At 40.2% G+C, this 25042-nt stretch overlaps 1 protein-coding gene across 4 annotated transcripts in view; it reads right to left on the bottom strand.

Annotated features, from left to right (window-relative positions):
* The window catches only part of TLL1 (tolloid like 1), a 134461-nt gene extending 113453 nt beyond the window's left edge, over nt 1–21008 (bottom strand). For 2 of the 4 annotated variants that reach the window (XR_007889430.1, XM_051618952.1), the window contains exon 1: nt 20483–21008. Coding sequence is in view for 3 of the 4 variants with exons in the window: in XM_051618952.1 (XP_051474912.1) it covers nt 20483–20633 (151 nt within the window). In the remaining variant the exon portion in view is untranslated. The remainder of the gene's footprint in view (nt 1–20482) is intronic. The other 2 variants (XM_051618948.1, XM_051618950.1) reach the window with 2 other exon arrangements.
* Between the last annotated feature and the right edge of the window lie 4034 nt (nt 21009–25042).

Here is a 25042-nt window from a genome sequence, read left to right as displayed (position 1 = left end):
ACAAAACAAACCCCAACAAAACCAAAACAACAACAAAACCAAAACAAACAAACTCTACAACCACAGAACTGTTTGAGTTCTGACCATTTACCCCTAGAAGAAAAATAGAAGTCCTGGGATTCATTAAAGACCTCTGAGTATTATAACAGGCAGATCTAAATAGGCTCTGTACACAGACAAAGGAGGGGGAAGGTAGTATTTAAAAACAAAACACAAAAAAACCAAACCAACCAACCAACCAAACAAAACCCACACAAAAACCAAACCTACATATTGTTTTGAGTGGGAACAAGGAGGACCAGTGTGGAAGAGCTGATACACATATTTGAAAGGAGGACCTGTAACTCTCCCTTTTGAACCTAAAACTATATGGAAAAAAACAATAAAACCATCAGAAGGGACTTGGATGTTTTAGAATATGGCATTTGTACCAAAACCTGCCCCTGAACCACAGAATGGTTAGGGTTGGAAGGGACCTCAAGAATCACCTAGTTCCAACCCCGCTGCATGGGCAGGGACACCTTCCACTAGACCAGATTGCTCAAAGCCCCATGACCAGCTGTATAAGGGACCATGTAACTGGGCTATAATGAATTGTAGCTTCTCTAGGAATTACTCAACAACTGCACAGCAAAGGTATAGTTTCTTTTTTCCCCCCTTTCATCCAGCTCCTCTCCCTCCTACAGCTGGTCCCAACATGTTCAGTCTTCAGCGCTCTTTCCATACCCAAGTGTTAAGAGACTGAACAAAAGGAACTGTCTTCCCATGGTGCCAAACCTTTGGTGTCCCTCAGAAGCCACAGCTTTATGGTGCTTTCTTCTTAGTCCATCCTAACCAGTGTTAGTCAGGGAATCAGAGTCCCCAAAGAGCAAGCACTTGCGCTTGGCGCTGGTGACAGGCAGCACAGGCATTTTGCTTGCTGCCAATGAAAGCTAAGAAGTAAATATGAAAGTAAGACCCCAGATGACAGATATGACACAGAAACAACCAGCTGTTTCACAGTTTTACAATGCATGATGTAAAGCAACTGGAAATGGGTTTGAGATAAAAACATAAGGCCTAACTGGTAAAGGTGACTTTTAGGCAGCTCAAAGAGAATATTCAACAGCTGAGTGCACACAAGGGTTAACTGAAAGTGACCTTGGTAATGTGGTTGTCTGCCACTTTAAAACAGAAGCAAAAGATGTATACAGTGAGGGCAATACCACATATACATTTTTAAAGAAACTTCCTCTTATATTGTGTGCATAACATCAGCTGTGTGCTTTGGAAAAATCAAACCAAACAAACCAACCAAAAATCAAACATCAAGCACCTGCAAAATCTGAACTGGTGATTGCAATTTTGGGTAGAAAATTTGGCATGACACATTCCTACTGATAAAGAGAAATGTGGTTTTAAAGGCAGCTGTATATTGCACTTTACTGGAGAATTCACTTTCATTCTTCCACAAAACAGTCCATCAATGCATTAACTCAATACTTGCTTTTTTTTTTATTACTAGATGAACAAGTTTTATGTTTGGATGAGATACAGCTGACAGCTCATTTTTCCCTTGCAGTCAACTAAATCTCATCCAAGCTATTACTGTAACACAGTTCCAAGACAGATTTGCCAGTGGATGTTAAGTCAATTCCCACTGACTTAGCTGAGGAAAAAATTCAGCCCTTAAGCAACAGAAGAAATGTTAACTGGCACAGCTTCCCAGTACAGACAGTTTATTTTCTCTCTATGAGAAAGAGGCATAAATTCAGATCAAGCACTTTATGTAATATCCCTGTTACCTTTATCAACATTTTCACTATGTACTTGCAGTTCCCCTCAGTATGACTTGTGAGCTCCTGCACCACAAATATATTTCCGGAAGTACAGTAACCGGATTAAAAATAAGGCATACTTTGTTTCCAGGAAAAATACACATACTATATAGAACAGTAAGCTTTTAAAAGCAAATCATCTGCAAACACAAAAGTGTCCCCCAGGCAGGTTTTACTACTCTTACTTTAATAGCAGCCTGTTTTGTAAACCAGTGAAGTGGTTGGCAAACACTTCTGCAAGATCTTATCTAGAACAAATATTGACAGCAATTTTCCATTTTTCATTTATGTTACTGAAATCCATAAAGTCTTCACAATTAGAACTCGAGTTCATGCACTTATTCAAGGTACAGTTTATCTATTAAACTATTCCTGGGCTGATATATACTGCATCTATATGTCACAGCACCCTCAGTTTTAATTGACCTTACAGACCTCAGTAAATGAGAGTGAAGTTTTGCTTTGTAACTACTTATGCTCATTTCAGTAGCATAAATGAAGCAGACATTTTTAGAAACAAAAGTCTGCATATGTTTCAGTACAATAAGTATCTTAAGTCTAAGCTGATGACGTAAAAAATTTCAAACTGCCACAGCTATCCATATATGTAAGAACTAAAATGCAATGTCATTTACCTAAGCAACAACCATAATAATAATTTTAGAATTATCCAGCTTCTTACTTCTGTTAAGTTCATTGTGGAACAAAACTTGACAGCTCCACTCAGGGCAAGCTTAAACCAGCTCCTTCAGGCAGTCCTCCTCTGGAATATTTTTGTATCAATTACACTTCTACCAGCCTGTGATGCACTGATGAGTTTTCCTCACAGACATGTCTCTGGGTGCATCAATAAATATCACATTTTTTTACTAGCTATATCCCATAAAAATCAAAACCAATCAATCCACAGGCCAGTCTACTCACAGATGCACTACTCCCTCTACCAAACTTGCAGTACTATATGTCTATTAAAGACCTACTTCCTTCCATATGAATATAAGAAAACTGACATGAAGATACCCTGTGCAGGCTTTATTCCACAGAAAACTAGCAACATCTCTGAAAGAAACCCACAAACTCAGGAAAGGAAAACTCTTTGGGGTAAACCATAGATGCAACACAATATCATGATCATTAGAAAAATGTGACAGGGAAATACAGATTTTAAACAGCTAATTAATACAATGATGTGCAATATTGGCAAAACACAATAGGCCAGACATTGCTTACCTGGCTGAAAGCTAAACAACCAGAAATGGATGCAAATCCCTGTTTCAAAGGTCAGGATGAAAATAATGTAAATAGTTGAGACAAATTTTGTTCGTACAATAGCAGAACCTGTTAGCTTGCATTTTTCTTCCAGAAAGAACATTTACATTTAACTGCAGGAATTCACTTAGATCACAAGAGGTGAATATAGCCCCTCTTACATAAAAATAAAAATACGAGGAATTAAAAAAAATAATAATTCTGGATTAAAAGTATGTGGAAGCAACGCAGTCCTTGCTACAAGAAAAAAAAATAATTACACACTTTCAATTCTCTATCAGTTACCATTTAAGATAAAAATTGTTATTAAAACAACTGACAATATATGATGCTTGTTTAACAAACCTAGCTCTTGGGTAAAAGCAGGGACAAATTGCAATAGAAAACAACAGAAATTGCCTGGCCTTACAATGCAAACTGAATTTGACACTTCCTGTAAAAGGTGGAAGGTGGGGTGGGGCAGACCCCTGTCCCAGGGCTGCACTGCAATGTCAGCACCAACCAACATTGTTCTTGCTTTAATTACATCTGCAGTGGGCCCCAAATTGTCCTTGTTTTAATTGCAAGGGTAGTGGACTGGGGCAATCTGGCACTTTCTGATCTTGCCTACTAGGGCAGTAAGTTGAGACAGTCTGGCACCTTCTTGACCTGGCACAACTACAGTGAGTTGGGACTATTAGACTCTCCCTAATAACCATAACTGGAACTCATACCTGGGGAAAAGTACTGGGAAACAAAGCTGAGACCTCTCCTGCCTGGCCCACAGCTCACTCTGAAAATCACCATCACCTGACAAGAACTGTGGCCACAAAAGAAAAATACTGATAGGGTCATCTCGTGCCCATATAAATATCGATACTAAAGTGAGGCCCTTTAGAGTTCTCCAGGATTGCAGCAGGCTGCTACCCTGTATTTCACAAAAAAAAAAAAAAAATTGATTCCAACAATGGAAAAGAGTGAATAATCCACTGCTTTTCATATTTCACAATAGAAGATCAAAAGACTGAGCAATTCACTATAAACCTTTTTTTTTTTTTTTGTGTGACATTCTATTTGAAATCTGAGGAATTCAATTTAATTCGATCTCATTATGTCTAAAGATCATTGGGTACCAAAACTTACTAACATCTTAATTATAGGCTAACCTCTATATCTCTGTATGTGATTTAATTTTAAAACTTTGTTGAATCTTTAACTAAATTGCTGTATCTATTTATACTAAATTGATTACTAAGTTTTCCTAGAAAATCATATAAACTAATTTTGTCATTTGTTATAATAATATTAATGAGCCTCAAATTGCTGCTATTCCAAAATCACACAGGACCCATAATCACTTGTTGATTTCAAAGTCACACAAGACCCATAATCACACTGAAACCCCTACACTTAATCCCTTTAGACAAACTAGGGACTAGGATTGGATCCAGCTGCACCCAAGCTCCTCTCTGAGAAGGATTTTATAAAGCAAAGTGGGACCACTCTGATCCTCTTGACTCTGCAGGAAGACCTTCCTCATTCTTTTCCTTGATCCCTGTGCAAATCTTTCCAACACAATCCTGACTCAATTTCCTCTATCTCTGCATAAATCCCTCCTCCTGATCCCTGTGTAAATTGTTCCAACTTAATTGCAACCTTTATTTGTTCCTTCCATATAGTAGGTAAGAGTGAACCTTGCCATCAAGTTCTGCTAAGTCACACTTTCACAAGCGTATATTATAATAACTTTTTCTAAGATCTTTGACAGTGATTCAAGTAATCTTAAGTCCTTCCACTCCCACTCATGACAATAGGCTATTCTTCCTTCCATAATAAGCATGAATAACACAGGTACTTCAACTTTGTACACCTGTGCTGAATAGACTTCAAGGCAATGATTTGTTATATTTAATCAGTTGTTTTATATTTAGTAGAAATAGATTTCTGTGTCTATTGCCAAAAGCACAATTTTATTATCTTTCCTGTGTAGTTTTAACTAAATCATATACTAGCTTTTTAGATTATTTTGTTGTGTCTGATTATAAGACACATTAAAATTGAAGTATTTGAGTTTCTTGTGTTTAATTACTCAAATTTACTTTACAATGATACAAGTATCCAAGAAAATTCAGTTACCACGTACGCCATTCTCATACCTGCTTTTAAAAATATACATACACATTTGCGTCATATGCAAACGTGTATTTACACTGTTCCCTGCACCATTTAGTGTTCCCTCTCCTTGCAGCTCAAAAAAAGCCTCTTATAAAGGAGGTGCATTTTTTTTCATTTATTACACGGAACTATGTGACACACGCTTGCAATTCGTAACTGCGGACAGTGACCATACAGCCACATTAACAACACACACTAATGTTTCTCCACTATGTTAGTTAAAATCTTAAATTTTGTGCCATGTGTGCAGAGGATGAGGAACACTCAGTGGCATCTCACCAGTGTCCCTCTGAGAACTGTAGACAGATGCAGGAGTCCCTCTTGTTCTGAATCAGGAGGAAATATGGGAAAAGATGGCTGGGAGAGAACCAACCCTTAGGGGCAGCAGAAAGGGCAAAAGTAGTATTTGCTGGGGAGAGGAAGGAGGAGAAGCAATGGAATAAATTAGATCTCTCAACATTCAGCTTCCAAAATCAGGACCTTAATATCAAAACACTGCCATAAAAATATCAGTTTCTACCTTCCTCCTGTAGCCAACTCTCAGAAGATGCCATTCACTCTGTCTCATCCAGTGCAAAGTCCCAAAACACACAGGTATCAACATGGGCAGCCCTGCTTGCCAGCCAAGGGAGCTCCCATCAGAAAGCACTTAGCTGCCTTTACAAAGGAAGCTGAAGACAGACTAAAGTACCAGCTGATGAGAAAGGCATATCCCCACAGTCCTGCTTCACTGAAAGCAACAGTGATCCTGACATCAAGCCTGTAGGGCATGATTGCATCCATGCAGGTGAGAAAGCTGACAACTCTTTCAATGGGAGAAGTGCTATTTCTAGCACCCTCCCTGGTGGTACTCCATGAAACCCACTTCAATTAAGTTTACATCAAGATTCTGCAAAGTCTGAACAATGGATACACAGTAAAAACTATGAGACAAACTACTGGGAGGGGGGCAGAGGGGAGGGTGGTATGAACAAAACAAAAAAACCTCACACAAACAAGCTGATCAATACTTTATTGCTGAAATACACCACGGTGTGAAGTCTTTTGTGTACTCTTTTCCATCTATCCCCTATATTTCCAACTGACCAGCTGCTTGAGAATGAGTCCCTTGAAAGACGACACAGAGAGCTAATTATGGTGAGTGCTTCCCATCTCCAGAGAGATTTTTCCTCTTGGATCCATATGGTAAAACAAGCCAAAAATTAAGCACTGTCCCAATCCCTTTTCTGTTATAGAGAAAGGCTATTGGGAAATGGTGCACATTTCGCCAAGTTTCCTTTGAGTCAGCTGTGAGTTTCTTACTTGCCAAATGTACTTAAAGTATAGAAACCGACAGTAACAACTAAATCAAAAGTCTGGTGCTGCTACTTTAAATTAAATCAATTTAACATAGGATTCAGAATGTTTTGGGTTTTAATATGCATGTTAGAGAAAATTTACCAAAGATAACAAATTAAAAAAGACAAAAATTATTTTTAAATCCTCTTCTGCACACATAGATGATGACAGATGCACCATCTACTGAAACAGCACTTAATACAATGTATGCAACTTATGCTCCATTCTTTCTTAAGAAGCATACAAAAAGCTTTCTTACCCTATTTTTATACATTGCAATAAAACCATATTTGGAATTTCAGTACATATAGGAATTAATGTGGTAAAAACTTTGGGGGAGAAACCCAGAAAATTAGTTATTGTATTGAATGCATATCTAAAACTGATTTTATATTAAACACATCTTTGATACTTCTTGTAAGGCACACTATGTTATTTTCATTGTAGTAGTATCATTTGCCCAAAATGAAAATCCAAACTAACATCCCTTAATTCTCATGGAAATTGACATGAACAAAAGTCAGCGTGTCTACCACCCTCAAAAAGATTCTCAATATGTACAAAAGGAAACCTAAAGCATTATGGTACTAATGGGAAGGTTGGGTCTGTCTCCCTGCCACAGGCTTTCTAAAATTTGCTCCACTGGCCGCTAAAAACTGAAGCAAGTACCCTCCAGACTCAGGGGGGAGCTGCAGGATTTATTCCTGAGCACAGTGTGGCATGCAGCCAAAGGAGTAATTTAGCAGAGTTTTTGGCCAAGCAGGAAAGTGTTCCATTTCTTCTGCCATTCATTGAGACCCACAAGGAAACTGAGACAGGAAGTCAGGCTTCCAGATAATAGGAGTGTTCCTAATGATGTCCTTTGGCTCACAGCACAGAACAGTTCCTCTCTGCTCACTCTTGCTACAACATCATATCTCTATATAATTTCCCACTGTAGAGAGGGAACAACAACAAAAGCATTTAAAATGAGGTTTTATTTGCAACCAATTCAAGGGGCCCATTTAAATTGCATGCATTATCTGCTTCTGTACTGTGCATGAACAGCAACTAATTGTTCTCTAAAAAGAGCTATTTACACTGGGAAATTAGTCTAGTGTGATGCCACTTCAGAAAGATTCTTCCACTGTAATGTCTACAAACATATATATACGTATTTTAAAACATCACAAAACACCAAGTAACAAATTTCACCCCAGTTACCTCTTGCCTCCATTGTAATGGCCCATTGGAAAACATACCTCCAGTAAGTCTCAATAAAGTGCTCCTAAATATAATTATTCCTCAGGTTCAAATTCTGACCACACTCAGGTGAATGTCACCATGTAATTAATCTCATTAGAACTAAGAGATCCTGAGAGAAACTGCAGTCTGGGTGAAGAATTCAGTCTTATAAGCTGCAGCATATAAATACAATGCATTTAGTATTCCTGCATGAATGTGCCAGGACATACCAAATCAGATAAAAAATGAAGACACTACTTGATCATAAAGGGAAAAACCTTCACTAGCTGTTGCAGGTCCCCGCTCTGGGCCACACCATAGCCCACCTAAGCAATCCAGAGCTTGTTAACACATAATTAACACAGGTTCTTCCACATCTCATCTACAAAATCTACTGTATCACAGGTAGTGCTACTGTAGCTGTGATGGTCAGAAGAGACAAAACTTAGTTAGGAATGTAATTATCTTTTTGTGGACCAATCTCACAGAAAGAAAATGTCTAACAAACTTTCAGACACAATCTTAGTAAGTATTTTACCAGGTGGAAGTGTCACTGCACAATCCACAGCACTGATAGAGAACAAAACCAAAAGGACTGCGCATGAAGAATTCATCCATATTTAACATATTGAAACAAAATACCACTAGGGATTTTGATATGTGTATCATCGCTTTAATTAAAAGTTACTGCCTTAGAAGCAGCTGAACACAGAGAGCAGTTTGATCTGCAGTCAAAACGCACTCACCAAAATTTGTGCTGGAAATTGCCTATCTGCAGCTGCAGAGGGCTCAGCAGAGGATAATTCACCTCTCATTTGTATCTCAGTTTTTATTCTGTTACCTAGCTTCCCCTGGTAAATAACCCATGCAGCACCTTTTTGATGTAGGTTATTCCCTGTGACTTCTCTGGGCACCTATCCAACCTTAAACACAGTACCTGCAACTCTTCAGACAACAAACAGAAAGGAAAACTGAATGCAAAACTGATTATGAAGAGGGAAGGATGGAAAGGTGCAGCATGTGTCCAGCAGTGCCCTGAGGAGCCAGGAGTCCCTGAAGCTCTCTCAGTGTAGGAGCAAGCCTAGTGCATGCTCCTTTCCAGGGGACAGCCAGCTGTAGAAAGGGTTTATCTGGACACCAAAACAGCTATAAAGAGCTAAAAGAAATCAGAACTGATTAGCACATAAGAACAGAGATGTTAACTTGTTTCTTTAGTATGTGCAAGTAGATTCAAAATCTTATCTAAACCTTTGCTGATTCCTGTGACACATCATTTGCTTGTTAAAAGGAGAGGAGAGGAATATTTCCTCACTGATAAGACCTAGGACATTTTAGGCGAATAAAGCCAAGCCAGAGTATGTGAGCAGAAACCAATGGTCAAATCATGTTCTTCTTCTATAAAACTACGTAATTGGAACTCAGTCTTGTATTTATGTTAATCTTTATTTATTTCTTCCTTAGGGCTGTTCTTTAGTCCAAGCTTGTTCATCAGAAGGAAAGACAGAAAAAAGGATTACATTTATAATCAGGTCTTTCTGAATAATTCAGGAAACCTTTTACTTCCTATACATCTCTGGGCCTAGAATGACTAGATAAATGAATCAGCAAAAATACATTATATGTAATGGAATGCTGCACCATACTCCAAATAAATCTAATAGATACTTATTTTAGAGTATAAAAAATAGCCAAGACAAATTAACTTTATCCAAGTTTAAAAACTTGTCATTACTTTAGCTGGCTCTAAACATTGTTGATTTAAATCACCACAGAATAGTCTGCATTTCTTTTTAAAATTTTAGTTCTAGCCCCCTCAAGATCTGCATTTGTCCATAAACACAGTGCCTGACCAAGGAGGCATCTCTGCATTTGATTACCTTCCATAATGCGAAAAAGGAGTCTATGCTATTATTTCTCTTTACCCAAGTTCCATTTCTGTAGACACACTGGCTGTGATCCACCAGTGCTACAATTCATACTTAATTCAGCTTCTTCCCATTTAAAAGTATTATGAATTAAAACATCCAAAAGGTCTGATCTGGGTTTCTGTATTTTCACCTCTACATGTGTGAAAAGGTTTCATCCTCAAGAATGCTGATAGAGGACTTATTAAAAAAAAAAATACAAAACCAAAACACACACAAAACCAAACAAACAAACAAAAAACCCCCACCCTTTCCTACATTCCCTGCTCTCCACTGCTGCTCCAACTCAGGGACTAAAGGATCTACAGACTGTAAAAGGAGAATTGTGTCATGATGGGCAAAGATTTTTCTCCTTATTTCTCCTGCCAAGTAATTCCAGAAAACTGTAACTAAAGACAAGTAATGGACTTTTCTTCAAACAAGAATCCTCAGTCAAATCTGGACTCATTTCTTACTACTCAGGGTATGATTGAAGTTCAACACACTGAAGAAACAGTATCCAAAAGAAAACAGAAGTTTGTGAAACACAAAAGTAACAAACTATCCAGTTAGGCTATGTCTTAAGTTTACTTAGGTCTATACTGCAGTCTAGAGATTTTTGCAATCTATACAAACTATACATAGCTTTGGGGGGGGAAAAAAAAAAAAAAAAAAAACACGCCATACTTACCATTCTGTTTTTATTTTACCATGTAGCTAATTCTTCAACTTATTAAATAAATGGGGATGTTAGTACACATGTTCCTCTTAGTTTTCCAAAATCTCTTTAAGTTCTATTAGCCTCTGGGATATTAAATGTTTTCATTTTGAGATATTTTAAATTACTGAAGAGACTTGCTGTGCTTGTCAAACTTCAGCTAATGGTACATGATTTTGCTGATATTCTTCCAAACAACACTCACACTAGTTTTGCATGCCTGCTGTCTTTTGTAACAAATGGCTTATCATCTTTGACTTCACATTTCTTGAAGTTACACAGATAAGGAACTGTATATGCCACTGCAACAGTCATGCTTGTCTGCAACTTTAGCCATCTGTCAGATTGAACAATTACTAAAGTATTCAGCTGTGACAAGAAGAAACCTATCTCTATAGGCCAAGGAGTTATTGCAGTAATCTAAATCCAGTCTTATCCTGAGGCTCCCTATGAAGGAATAAAAAAATAAATAAATCAGATGCTCTTGTAAGCTGCTGGAGTTTTTTCACACCCCAGTCCAGCAAGAAAGAACCTGCAATCACAAAGTCACTGAATGTAAGATTTCATGATACTCTGGTGTTAGTGATGACAACTACAGAAACTGGGGCAAAAATCCAACTGCCTTCGTTAATGTGCCTGCAAAACATGTAAGCACATGAATACAAGTGAGCTGTAGCCCAAGTACACAGGAGTAAATTAGTCAGCTCTGCACTTTATTACTTATTCATCTATAAATATTATCTCTAAAGTAACTGGGAACATTCCCACAGTTCAATAGCCTCTAGATCAGGTTTAACACACAGATTAATGTGGCATTTCCCAATGCAGAAAATAACAAAACAAAACCAAACAACTTTAAAAATCCTATATAGATACTTCTACAGGCATCTCTGCTTCAATGATACTTACTTAAGCAATCAGGCGGGCATGTGCATACATGTGTTTAAAGAGAATCCATACACATTAGGTAAATGCCTTTTTCTTCTTGTGTTCTTGCATACATTCATTTTCATCACAAACAGTTGGTCATTGCTTTTACAGTCATAATGAGCTTTGAAATTCATTCACTTCCCAAAATAGCCAAATTGCATTTATCTTTCAGACATACTACAAGACATGAGTTTTTGAAATAGCATTTAGGGAAGGCTGAAGAACAAAGGAACTGCAACACTGGATCACATCCAAGGTCCTGTATCCCACAGCAGTCACCAACAGCTGCTTCACAGAAAGAAACAAGAATCTGCAATAGGTAGAAGAGGATAATCTTGCTACACATTTAAGTTTCATCCAGGTTTCCAGCTACTAAAGACTGGCTTGAACTCAGAAGCCTGAGGTATAATATCCACTTCAAAATGATATCATTATTAATTATCAGAGCTCCAGATACCCTTGCTATCTATGGAAATGTCATATCATCTATCCAAATGCTGCCTAAGCGGAATCCTCCAGCAGACTGCAATCTAAAAAAGTTTTCTTAAAACCCCCACGTATATCTCCATGTCTTAATTCTGAATTTGCTAGTTTGGAATTTAACAGACTAATAGGAATAGAAACAAAAAACTTTTTTTTTTCTTATTTGGTGATTTCTTAAATTGTAGATGTATATCGTGCTTTCTCTTTCATTTTCTGTTTTCTAACTTGAACAGCTCTTTACAGTTTTCATTAAACAGATTTTCCAGTAATCTAACCTTCGTGGAACAACACACTTATCTGTATGAATCTGCTTCCTCAGCTATTTATAGCTCAAAAATCTTAGATAGTAATAGATCAAAAATCCCAATACTACAATGAAGATCACAAAAAGACAGGTAACATTCCTTCATCATGATGCTGGCAGTTCTGCATGGAAACACACTATGTTCTTAGTCAGAAAAGGGCTAAGCAGGTGGCCTAAACAAAAAAATACCTAATTTATCAGTTTGTCTGTATGCATATACACCTTTACAAGGGATGAAATACACAACTCTAAGTATGAAAACAGTTGTCAAGTAGTGAACCTTAAACTACCTGCAAATAAAACTGTAGTAAGATCACAATTGTAAGAGTAATGTTAAGTAAGGGGGGGAAAAGTGAGTACAAGTAAAAATAAAGATATATGCAAATTTGTTATAAATATAAGGACATTTTACCAGATGGAGAAATTGGGCAGTTCATCGTCATGTTCTCACACCCTCTGAGTTATTCTAAAACTACTCTTCATGAAAATATAATTGGCCATGCAAGTAAACTGTTTAAATTAATCTTGATATAAGAACCATCTGAAATTATTTTCTTTCCTTATCTGAGTACATCATCTGGAAACACAGAGTAGGTCTGTTTTTTAGCCACTCTATGTAGAATTGCTCTGCCCTATTCAAAATTCTTTCTACTTTATTGTGGAAATGGACAAATGTTGAAGGACTTCAGTGATACCATACCCAGGACAGCAAGAATGTAACTAACTAGAACCTATAAAAATGTCAGACACCAATAAAATTGATTAATTTTTATTTAATAACAATTAAGGGTTATTATTAGAAATATGTGTAACTGCTGCTATCAGCATGAGAATAATGTAAAGCACCTGCACAGCTCTTTAGATACATACTTCTCAGCTGATGTCCATACCCCCTTGCTTCTTCCAAGAGTGGATACTCAAACTCCACCATAGTTTACAATACCATAATTTCTAAACTCAGATTGAAATGCACTGAAAATCAGTTTTAAAAGAAATATCTTTAATTTGCATTTTTTGTGTCCCAATTTTTTTACTATTTCCTGATCAGATAGAGTTTCAATACTTATTATTCATTAACACAATATTAAAACCTTTGTATTTTGTCATCGACATATGAGAATACCAATCTAGAAACTTCTGAAAGTTTGAATCCTGATAAGATACCATTAGACTGACAGTGACTATCCTGGCACAGCTGAGCTTATTTTGCTGAATAGCACCAACTTTTAAAGCATGATTTATAAGTATTTTAAAATTTACACAAAACTACCCAAAATTATCATTTTAAGTGTTTCATGTAACATAAATCATTCCTAAGAATGTTTGTGTATTTTAAGTTACTAAAAGGATACTTCAGACCAGGCATATTGTCCTGCAATATTATCTATAACAATATGAATTTATTTTAAAATCCAAATCAATTCCTGGTCTATTACTGATAGGCCTTATCTCAAGTAAGTATATACAGCAAAGCAGTTACTTAAATACACACTGCATATCTGATTCAGCATCACATTTCACACATCTCCAGAAAAAAAAACTAGAGGTCATTTTAGAACAAAATCTTTTTGTGTGTGTTTTGATCTCAGCAATCTCTGCTTTTAAATATTGAAGGGAAAACCCACAAACCTACATTTTGGTGCATTACTGCTCTGTAAGTGCTCAAGTATTCCTCAAACATTCGATGCTCCCAGATTTATAGTCACTCGAAATTTGCACTTGCAGACCATTCCTCAGGCAAAAATCCCAGTAAAAGTCATCCAAGAGTATCTGTATTAGTAGAAACTGCCTCCGAAGCAGTCTGCAAGGGCAACCACTCACATGGGTTGCACACTTCTTCAGGGGTTGCAAATAGACACTCTTACATATGTCCATGGCACAGCCTTCACCTTCACGCTCTCCAGCTCAACCTGTTCTGGTACATGACTATTTATACAAGTTTTACACTTCAAGTATTCTGATGTCTATTGTTCAGCAAGTACAGTCTTCACATCAGATCTTTATATTTAGGTATGTGAGTCCAACAGAGACAGAAGGATCATGTATGTGTTCTGTATAAATATTTATAGCAGGATATTTCAGGGTTTGACATGCAGTGTTTAACAGATCACTGGCAGCCCACTAAGCACTGAGAAGCCTCTGAGAACATGCCAGCCATGCACAGCCCATCTGTCCTTCTCCTCCTCCTCATGTCCAGCTGTGGGCACAGGTGCACAGTTTCTTTACTACAGAACTACCAAAGCACTAGAAGACTATCTAACATTATGATGAGCTTGAAGTTATATTTTTGAGAAAGTAACTAATAATTTTAAGGAAGAAAAGAATATGTCAAGGGAAAACACACAGAGGATTAGGTGACTGATTGAGCAGCACAGGGCAAAGCTGAAAAACATGCAGAAAATGCCTTCAGTGGAGAAAGGGAATCCGGAAACAAGGAAACGTGCCATAGGAACTATGAAGGAGATGATAGGGAAAGTAGGACATGGGCAGCAGACACACCAAACGAATATGCATTAAAACACATTAACAGATTAGCTATTAGGTCTCTGTTAGCCAAGAAAAATATCCTGAGAAGAGAGAACTAAAAATACCCAAAGATTTCTCTAATCATGCTTTCAGTTGCTATAGCTCTGAAGGGATGTAGTAGGGAGGTGGACAGAGGAAAATGTGGTAGAACCTAACATTTTTCATGAGTCTAAAGCAAGACTATAAAAATCTATTTCAGCTTAAGGATAAACACACATTGTCTAAACAAAAGAATAGTGCTTACTCCCCTTGTTTAGTTTGTTCACTGCTATAAAATTTAGTATACTGTAATGCATCAAGGAATAAAAATAAAAGGTCTGTATTCCTCCACAAGATTCCCTGCACCAGTGAAAACCAGAAGGTGACTCTTCTGTTTTACAGCCCCTTCTGCCAATACCATGCATCACAGATGTGACCGTTTCTCTCCAAAAAGTAGTGAATGGAATTATGTCATAAGCCTATCAACCCTGTTTTCCAGAGGGGCAATAAGAATGATATGAAGCAGACATCCAGGTGTGGTGAATGTTTCTGAGCTTGCCTGGGGGACCCAATTCCAAGCTCAATAAGATTTGTCAATTAGGCTTGCTAAGCAGTGATGTAATACCGCTCCTTGCAGGTCACTTGTTTGACACACCAGAAATATACACAGAAACAGATCCTGACTGAAAGTAGTCTGGACATGAAATCGAGCCTTTGGTATGGAAGAATATTCACAAAGTTAGAACATCAAATATATTCATTTGAGATAGTTTTGCCAGAGTCTCACTAAGCCAAGGAGAAACAGAACTTTCTGTTCACACAGATCTCTTTCAGAGTTGAGATACCACATAAAGGACACCACAGGTAACATAATGCTGCAGAATTCTGATAAATAAATAAATAAATAACTTAGAAACTTCATTTTTCAGTAGTCTGATTTACCCTGTAAGTTTACCCAAAGCAGGAAGAAAGCCATTTAGGGCAGACTGTTGAGAAAAGCTTGTTTCTGTTTCAGCTGCCTACACTGTGCATTTACTACATGAATAGTCACAGCTCTGTTAATTTGGCAAGTGACATTAGCAGTACAATATCTATATTAGTACAAACTGCACAATATATCACTCATGATTTACTATATAACTGAAATATAAATATTAAATATCTCACTTATCTAAATCAAAATGTATAATCAGAGGTTTTAAGAATTTTTGCATTACCATACTGCACAACTAGCACGCTTAGAGCCGAAACCACATTTCAGAATACAAGACACAAACTACAAAAAACAACCTAGCAGTATAGAAGGCTGCTGCTACAACATCAATAAACAAAAGTTAGGTTGCAGTTACAGATTACGTTGTATAATAACTATACTTAACATCTACTACCAACTCTCCATGTTCACATACTTTACAAATAAAATACCTAACCAGATTTCATGCCTGAGTGAGATATGAAATATTACTAACCATGTTATGGACAATCAAAACTTTTTTAAACTTTATAAAGGTGTTAAGAAACCAAGTGAGTTCCTTAAACTCTCACCGGAGTGAGAAATTGACACAACAAGGAGGGTCTTTCTTACTTTTCTCTTATTCTCAACCCCTTACACAAACACAGAATTTGTTCTTAGTCAATGCAACTGCAAGCTAACCAACTTCCAAGTTACAAAGCTGTAGATCTAATAGTTTGTCTTTATTAGTATTCTTTTAACAATTTGTATCTAGCTTCGCTGGGAAACAAATTAAAAGCTTCTATTCCAACTCAAGCAACTCATAATTTGAAAGAAAAAAAAAAAAATCCCAATTAAGTGTTTTGTATGATGGAGTTTTCCTTGGGAAAAACAATAGATGAAGGAACTTAACTTGGAGTTTATTCCCCAAACCTTTAACTTTTTTTTTTTTTTTTTTTTAAGTGAAATACCTGTTAGAAGAAATGCTAGAAAATACTTATCTGAGGCCAGCCAGCAGTCCAGAGGCTGTATCATTCCTCAGTGACGTAGCTATGCAACAAAACTAAGACTTCTTGCCTACTCTCCCACAGTTCACAGTATTTTAATTGGAAGATCACACCAGAGTAACCCACACTCTCCTTTTTTGCTTTTAGTGAAACAAAAGTCTTCAAAAAACCTTTTATATCAACTAAGTGCAGACTATGAACAACTATTACAGGATGGGAAGTTCTTTTCCTAGCCCTCTCACTCTGTATTTCAACAGACATCATTAATAAATTATAAACTGTAGTAAGAATGAAAAAAAGGAAAAACTTCAGGAATCCACTGATAAATGTAGATGCATGTTGCAATATGAAAAGCTTGACAGTGTTAATTTAAATCTAAACATGCATTTTATTTTTTGGAGTAATACATGAGTTACACAAAAGGTGATCTATGTTCTTAGATTCTTTAAAGCCTGACATTGCAATGAGGTTGGCATTCCCAGTTTCACATCTTCTGGCAAATTAGACCTTGAAGACAAAGTAAGAATGCCTTACACTTGAACTTCACAATGGTAAACACTGAGGGTGATATCCTGCAGAGAGACACAAGGAAGTATCTGAGACATCAGAAGCACAGAAACTGTGCTACATCACATCCCACTGTTACAGCATGCCAAGATACTTATAATAAGAAGTAGCATGACTCAAAAGTCATACATAGGTTAAAGGTCTGCAAACTAACACACAGGAAACCACATAGCTCATAAAGTTCTTCTTCACAATGTCAATAGCTTCCTTACCAACACTCATCTCCTCAACACCACCACAGCATTTCTCCAGGCTCTTCTCTTCTCTGGAACACTTACTCCAGGGCTCCTGTTGGCTTCATTGCCGAGACTGAATTTTGGAGTCGTTGCATAAAATAGCTGCTGTTTTAGATGCAGTTGGAAGCATCCATTCCAGAAACAACTCCTAAACATACTGTGCATCTGTCAGACTCCTCTTATTTGAAGAGGAAAAAGAACTACAGCCTCTACAGCATCCTGCACCACACTGCTTCTGAGAATTTTAAATCAAAGGAACAGTGTGAATCTAGGCACACTTACTAAAATGATCTGTTCCTTATGAAAATGTTTAAATACACACAGAATATCCATACATAATCCCACAGAATATGTAAAAATAACATCTCAGAGGCTGTCTTATTTTGTTTCTGGTAAATTTCTCTGGCTCTTCCACAAAAGGAAAGAACAGGAAAAAAGGGACCTACCAAAAGAAGATTGCTTTGACAGATTTAGGAATGTATGTATAAAGAGTTACATACATAGAATTATAACTATTTCTAACTATAGATCTGAAGCCTCATGCTTTCTGTCACAAGATCACAAATATTTTCTCATGTGATCAATGGAATAAAAACTAAGCAGCAAACACTACTCACTGGAGAAAAACAGAATGTAAATAACTTTTTAAATACAGGTGAATCCATCTTACATCAGCATATTTGGGGGATCTTAGTAGTGGTTGATTTCAAAGCATTTTATTTGATCACAAATTGTGGTAGGTCAAGCTCTTGTAGCACGTCTGTAAAATCTGCATGGAGCTCACTGGAGTTTCTGAAGTATGTCACTAGATAAAACCCTACCTGGCTGTGGGCATTCCCTCATTTTGCCAAGCTGCAAAAATTCACTTACATCTGAGAGTTACAGTTAAAAAAAAAAAAAAAAAAAAAAAAAAAAAAAAAAAGGCACTTTTATACCTTCAGCTGCTGGCCCTCCAGATGCAGTAAAAGTAGGTGTTAATTATATCTAAGATACAAAGTTTGCATACACTGAACACAAACTCAGCAAGAATTATCTTTGGTTTATCCTGTTATCTCAGGCATGCAGTGATCACACAAATGTGAGTGTGAACAACTCACACCCTTGAGTGTGAAGCCTGGCTTTGTCCTTCTTTAGGACCTCCCTGTGGAAACCATCCTAATGGTAGATATCAGTAAAATTACTCCTAGGAGTCCAAAACCCAAGCCAGACAGTAAGACCTGACCCTAGGAAGAACAAACATTTGGGTTATGCTGCTAAAAGAGGCTGAGCACCCACTATACCTGTCATCTTTGATCAGGTATCAGTACTTCACAGGCTAAAATTAATGGAACCCTTAGGAAAGGTTTATCAGGAAAACTAATCGGGAAATACTGCTGGAGGATCAGTTTCACTGATACACAGAACTTTCTAATTTTTGTTAAAAAAGATTAGTACATGGTACAAACCCAACATACAGTGGTGACAGACATATTCATTTCTGAAAAGCTACCACACGCTAAATATATACACATATAAATGCATGGGGTATTTACTGCAGAGAAAACCTCAAAGTGATTGCTTTTAAGACTAAGGGAAACTACACATAACTAACTCTTAACACATCTACCTGTCTCTCATCACAGTAATTATCTAAGCACCTTGTGAAGAAGCAGCAGCAGCAAGGACTTCCATAAAATATTTTAGTGGGCCAAGCTTTCCAAATAAATGCTTCTTTCTCCAAACAGTGATGGCAGAGAACTGTCGACACTGATCATATTGCAGTGTTACTGTTGTCTCTCTCATGTATAACCTTAAAACACTTAGTATCATGAATTACAATTTTTAAGTATTCGCGCTACAAAAAAAGAAGTACTAGAAAAAGCCCAGAGCAATCTAAGACTAGATATACATTTCTCATGATATGAAATGACAGATACAATTCTTCCTAAAGAACCGCAGACTAGAATAAAAGTTATGTATATTATTATGAAGTTATATATATATATGTGTGTGTATGCTAATCGGGAAAAAAATACTCTTTTGTTTGCAGTTGCTTCTGCTCTATTTGAACTTGAGCATTCTGCAGTTGTACGCAAGTAAGACCTAACAATTCACACTTTGGAACAAAAGATTTTTGTGATTAGAGAAACACAGTGTCTGCATATTTGGCATATACGTTCATCACATTCTCCCCAATAAATTAAACGAAACCTTACAAAGTGAACAAAACCTTTGGCTGAACCAGTTTTCAGAATATAAAATAACTAATTAATATAAAGGAGACTGCTGGAAAACTTCAGCATTTAACAGTAGAGCTGTTGGGAATGGACCACTGCTGTCGTTCATAACACGTTTTTCAGGGGGGTGGAAAAAGCATTCTCGAGATACACTTGTCTACTGAAGTACCGGTGAACCCGGTTCCTGAGGTCAGTTCTGGTGGCTGATAACTTCAATGGACGAATAACTGTACCTGGCATTCAGAAGGCTGAAGTCCTACATCAGTAAGATAACAGCCCTAGAAAAGCCCTCCGTTGCCAGTGGGGGACAGGTTGAGACGGAGGGAGGCGAGAGGCAGCCGGCGGGAGGCGGCACCGCTCCCGCCGCGGGGGCGGGCAGAGCCCCGGGAGCAGCCACCACCCTCCGGCCGCCGCCTGCGGGGCCCGGCCGTGCCGCTCGGAGCTCCCGGCTGCTGCTGCGGGGCACACGCTCCTGCCTCGAAACCTTTGAGCCCCGCCGAAATGCCCGCTGCAACTTCCGCGTCTCCGGTGGCGTCGTGAGCTCCGAGAGCCCTCCCGGCTCCGTGGCCGGCTCGACGCGCCCGGGGACGCGGAGCGGAGGTGGCCAGTCCAGCCCTGCCCGCCGCCGCCCCCTCTCCCACCTAAGCCGGAGGCTCTAGGGAAGTCCCAGAAAAGCAAGTCCCGGGTACCTTCCCCAGGTGAGGGAGGCAGGCGCATGGCTCCGGCTCCGCTTGTCGCTGCTGCCCCGAGAGGAAGCAGGTGAGCCCGGGACTGCCCTCCCCCCCGCAAATAAAGCCGAGACAAAGTCACCATCTGGGGAGGGGGCGGGGAGCTGTATTAGACGTGGAAGTCACTTACCAGCTTTGCAAGGATCCTTATAATCTATCGCCTCAGCTTTATCCTCTTCAGTGAAATCGTAAGTGTAGTCATAATCAAGGCCAGAGCAGGAGGAAGGCTTCCCACAGACAGTCCACCCGGCCAGCCACAGTGCCATCCTCCAGCAAAGCATTTTCGCCTTCCCTCGGGCAGAGAGGTGGTGAGCAGGATGCAGATGGATTAGGTTGCCGGTTCAGCTGTCCACGCCGGCTTGGGAAAGAAGGGTAAGGGATGGAGGAACTACAGGTTTTTTTGGGGGGTGTGGGCGGGCGAGTTTGTTGGGTTTTTTTTTTTTTGTCCCCCTTCTCCACCTAGAGGCTGTTCCGAGATACGGTGCTCCCTAGGTAGCCCAAATCAGACGGGTGCAACACAGAGCGAGAAGCATGAGCGCCGCTGCCCTCCTGCCCCCAGCCCGCCACCTCGCCGGGGAGAAGTCGCTGGGTGTGTGGGTGGGCGCAGGGGGTGGACTCAGGCAGGGAGATCCTGTCTGTCAGGGCGTCACCTCGCCTCTGTCAAACCGCGGCCAAACTTCTCGCGGAGGAGGAGGCGCCGGCGGCCGCTGCCCGCGGACCGCTCCGCGCCCGGCTCGCGCCCCGCCGCGCCGCCGACCCCGGTCCCTCTGCTGCTGCCAGAAGATGAATTCGGGCTGCACATCAGCGAACTACCACGGGGAGAGGGAGAAAGAAGGAAAAAAGAAAGAAAAACAGAACAAAACGGAGCCGGGGGTTGGGGTGCACTGGAGCAAACAGCGGAGCCCTAGTGATGGGAGGCAGGAGCTACGCTGGAGGGAGCAGAGAAGTGTCAGCGCTTCTCTCCCATCTACACAGACATTTACTCTGGCTCTGTCTCTGGTCTGTTCCCCCCACCTCCTCCGTCCCCCTTTAACTTACGAAAATCTTGCAGGCAACTAACACACAGTCGTCAGCATCCTGCTTACTTATTCCTACAGTCAGGGTCAGGATCCGGGCTGCTTCTGATCTGCTCCCCTGATGGTCTAATGGAAACACACGCGCATTCACTATATGCCTCTATCTCCATATAGCTTTCTCCCTAGATAAGCAGTACATGGCATTTAAACAACAACAACAAAAGAATGGAGATCAGATAAAACAATGCACAGATGGACACCCGGCAGCCAAAAAAGCTCAAGAGAATGGGTGATGAGGAGGTCGATGAGAAGAATTAACTGCAATTTAGAAGACGGGAAAATAAACCAGTGTTTGTGTATTTCTCCCTCTGCGGCGGCTGCTTTGCAGTGTTAGCCCCATGAGCTGACGGATGGGGGTTAAGGAGCGAGGGGGAGGGGGAAAGAGAAAAGTTTAAGCGTCCATAGTTTGCTTAAAACAGAGGAAGGCAATATAAAAGGTCCATTGGTCTCCAGAAGTTGAGACAAGCAGCTGGGATCCGGGTCCAAAATGAAAGTAAGAACGAACAGAAAAAAAAAATAATAACAAACAAGGCAAACAAAAAGTAAAATTGCAACAGCAGCGCTGAATTCTTGCAGCCGGGCTTTCCTGTTCTCACGTGGATCTCCAGGAAAGTGGTGGAGGTTTATTTTCCAAGAGAAGTTTCCGCGGGAGCCGCCGCCCCACTCCCCGGGATCCTGCTTCGCCCGCCGCGCTTCAGCGCCGAGGCGCCCGGAGCCGCTGCCGGTTGCGTGGGGCCGGGTTTTGTTTTAAAGCCCGAGGAGGATCAGCGCGCAAAGCCTCATTTCAGCCGATCAACCTGGAGAAGGGGAGGGGGGGGGGGGGGAAGAGGCGGGAGGAGGGGTGGAGATAAGTGCTGCTGGAATAAAATAAGATCAAGCAGGGGAAAAAAAAAAAATATATATATATACATAGGTAGCTAAAGATTTTTCCGTCCCTCCTTCTCTGCCTCCTCCCCTCTCCCGAGACGTGCAGCTCCGGTCCTGCAGAAATGCCTGAAACTGTTTCAGACTAAGGTGAGACTTTTCCGTAGCAAACTCTACTCCTCCTCCTTTTACGAGTTTCCATGGAAAAGGGCGGGAGGGACGAGGGGTGGGTAGCGGGGAGTTTCTCCTGCTCCCATTTCGCCGGGGTGTCACATTTGACACGGACTTTTGAAAGTGCTGCCGCCGGGAAGTGGTTGCGCCTTTCTCTCACGTCCGAGCCCGCACAGGCTCGCTCTCCCGGCAGCATTTCCCGGCTGTCCTCCCCCTGTCGCAGAGGTGGAAATCCGGAGATAGTCCCTTCCCCCGGCCGTGGCAGAAGCGCAGGCAGAGCAGGGCTGCCTCGGAGCGCAGCCCCTTCCCGAGCAGCCGACCTGCACGCCCCTTTACTTCGCGGGTGCGGACCGTCTGCGCCGCCCCAGGTGCGCGGGGAGAGTGTGGGAGGAGGCTGGTGCAGCGCTGGCGGGGGAGCGGTGAAACTACGGGTAGGGCACAGTTTGCTATCGAGCCGGGGCGGAGGGGATTTTGGGGGGGGGGAGGGGGCGGCTACTGCTGCTATCAGGGCTGAGCTGCTCCCAAAAACGGGGGAGAAAGGCGGGACAAGGTGTACTGCCCGTCCGGAGTCGTTCCGTCTGCCCCAACCCTCCTACGAATGAAGGGTTAGTGTTGCTATAGATAGGCACTCTCAGCAGTTCATACCATTAAAACTGGAAAGGTCGGTTAAGACAGAGCTAATAACAGCATATTAGAGAGTCTAGCATCGAGTCACTTCAGTGTCTCTGAAGCACCCATCTGTTGTACTTCCTTACGTTTTCGGCATCCAGGTTGTGTCCACGTTACTCCCAACTCAATCTCGTTCCAAAGTTGAAAGCCAGGAAATGTGTAGCTGCCACTATAGCCTTCAGTAAGGAATAACTGTTCTCTGTCCCAGCTGTTGAATTTGCTGTGTGACACAAGGCCCGCAAAGAGTATCACGCACCAGATCGTGGTTGCACTCTATGATCTTAAAGGTCCTTTCCAACCAACATGATTCTGTGATTCTGTGCCTGAGAGACTTGTGGCCTTTTGCTTTCTCCTCTTCCTCAGGGTAATTTATTTGACCAACCACTCCAGCCATTTGGAACTGACTCCAAGGAAGTTAGAAGACACCTTTCCCTGTCAAACCATCAGTGTTTGGGCTGATGGCTACTTTTGCTTGTACAATGTCGTCATAGTTTGGTTGACTGTGTTTTGCTAAAGAAGCCAGTTTGAGCCAATCAGAAATCAAGTTTCTATTACATATGACCACAAATGAGGGAGTTTATCTTACAGTGTTATTAATTATGTGCTTATTTCACATGTTGGACACCCCTAACCTGGTTTTGTTATTCTGCTTGGTCTTGTTTCATACATGGACACCTTTAAAAAGCTATTTTTTTTTTCTGTGCCCAAGCACCTCAACCCCCAAAAAGAAGTAACCTCTAACATGCACACATGTGTCAATACCAACACTAACTGTGCTGATTGTTTCACAGGCCCAGAAGAGGAATGCACAACGTGCGGTCCTTTACACGCAAGGAGATTAAGAGTCTCTCCAGTGGGAGATTAACTCTCTGAGCAAGGTAGGCACTGACGTCACCTGCAGCCTCCAGCCAGCAATCTGCCCCGACCTCAACATCAGCAGCGCTAGCAGAGCAGCACCAACCCCCTCCCAGCCTTGAGGACAGCTGGCCTTGCAGAGCCCCAAGACAGGACACTAACTCAGAAACACTAGATGGGAATCATGCAGAAATCTGGGCACAGAAGTGCTGCAATAGTAATAGTGTGTATAGGTCAGAGTGAAAGCTGTTTTCTGCTTGTAATCCAGAGCAGCTACACACTAGAATTATTGTTTAAAATAAACGTTGTAGCTCTGCAGAAACTGTTCTACATCAGTTAAGTATTAATATTCCCATCAGTCACATTAGTAAAAACATCTCATTGTATTAAGAGAAATTATTTTGCTAGTAACCAAGTTGACTTTTTTTTTAAATAAATATTTTTCCTACGTAACCTGTTAAATAGTCAACCTATCTTCTTTCATGATACAAGATTTCAAAATATTTTAAGTACAAACTATTTTTTTCTCTTATCACACATTCATGTCTACCATTCCAAAAACCTCACAACTCTGATAATCCATCTGACAACACAGTCAATCAAAAATCCATCCTACAGCCGTTTCCAAAGAAACGAACACATAGCCAGGAAGGCAGAACACTTAAGCTGGAAGGAAACCAACCGAAGGAACACAACAACAACAACAGCAACAGCAAAAACACTAAGCATTTTCCCTTTTCCTTTAAATTTCCTGGTTTGGAAGTATATTACAGGGACACAAATAATGGTGGATGCAGTTATATTAAAAGTAGTCATGGTATTTTTATAGTTTTTTTTATCAAGGAAGCTGGAGGCTTTTCTGCTCTTCCCACACACATGCACACACACACAAAAGAACTTTAAAAAAAGGACAAGTATGTAAGAAAAACAGACACAATTACAGAACTAAAAAAACACATCTGAAACATCGTTGTTCACACCTCCTCCTCATTCTTTGGCTATCTGTCTCCTCCTTAGGCCTCCATCTCGTGTGGAGTTTTAGGTGGGTGGACACA

Source organism: Apus apus, chromosome 4 (genome assembly GCF_020740795.1).
Source record: "Apus apus isolate bApuApu2 chromosome 4, bApuApu2.pri.cur, whole genome shotgun sequence".
NCBI classification, from domain to species: Eukaryota; Metazoa; Chordata; class Aves; order Apodiformes; family Apodidae; genus Apus; species Apus apus.
This window is presented reverse-complemented; position numbering and strand designations above follow the sequence as displayed.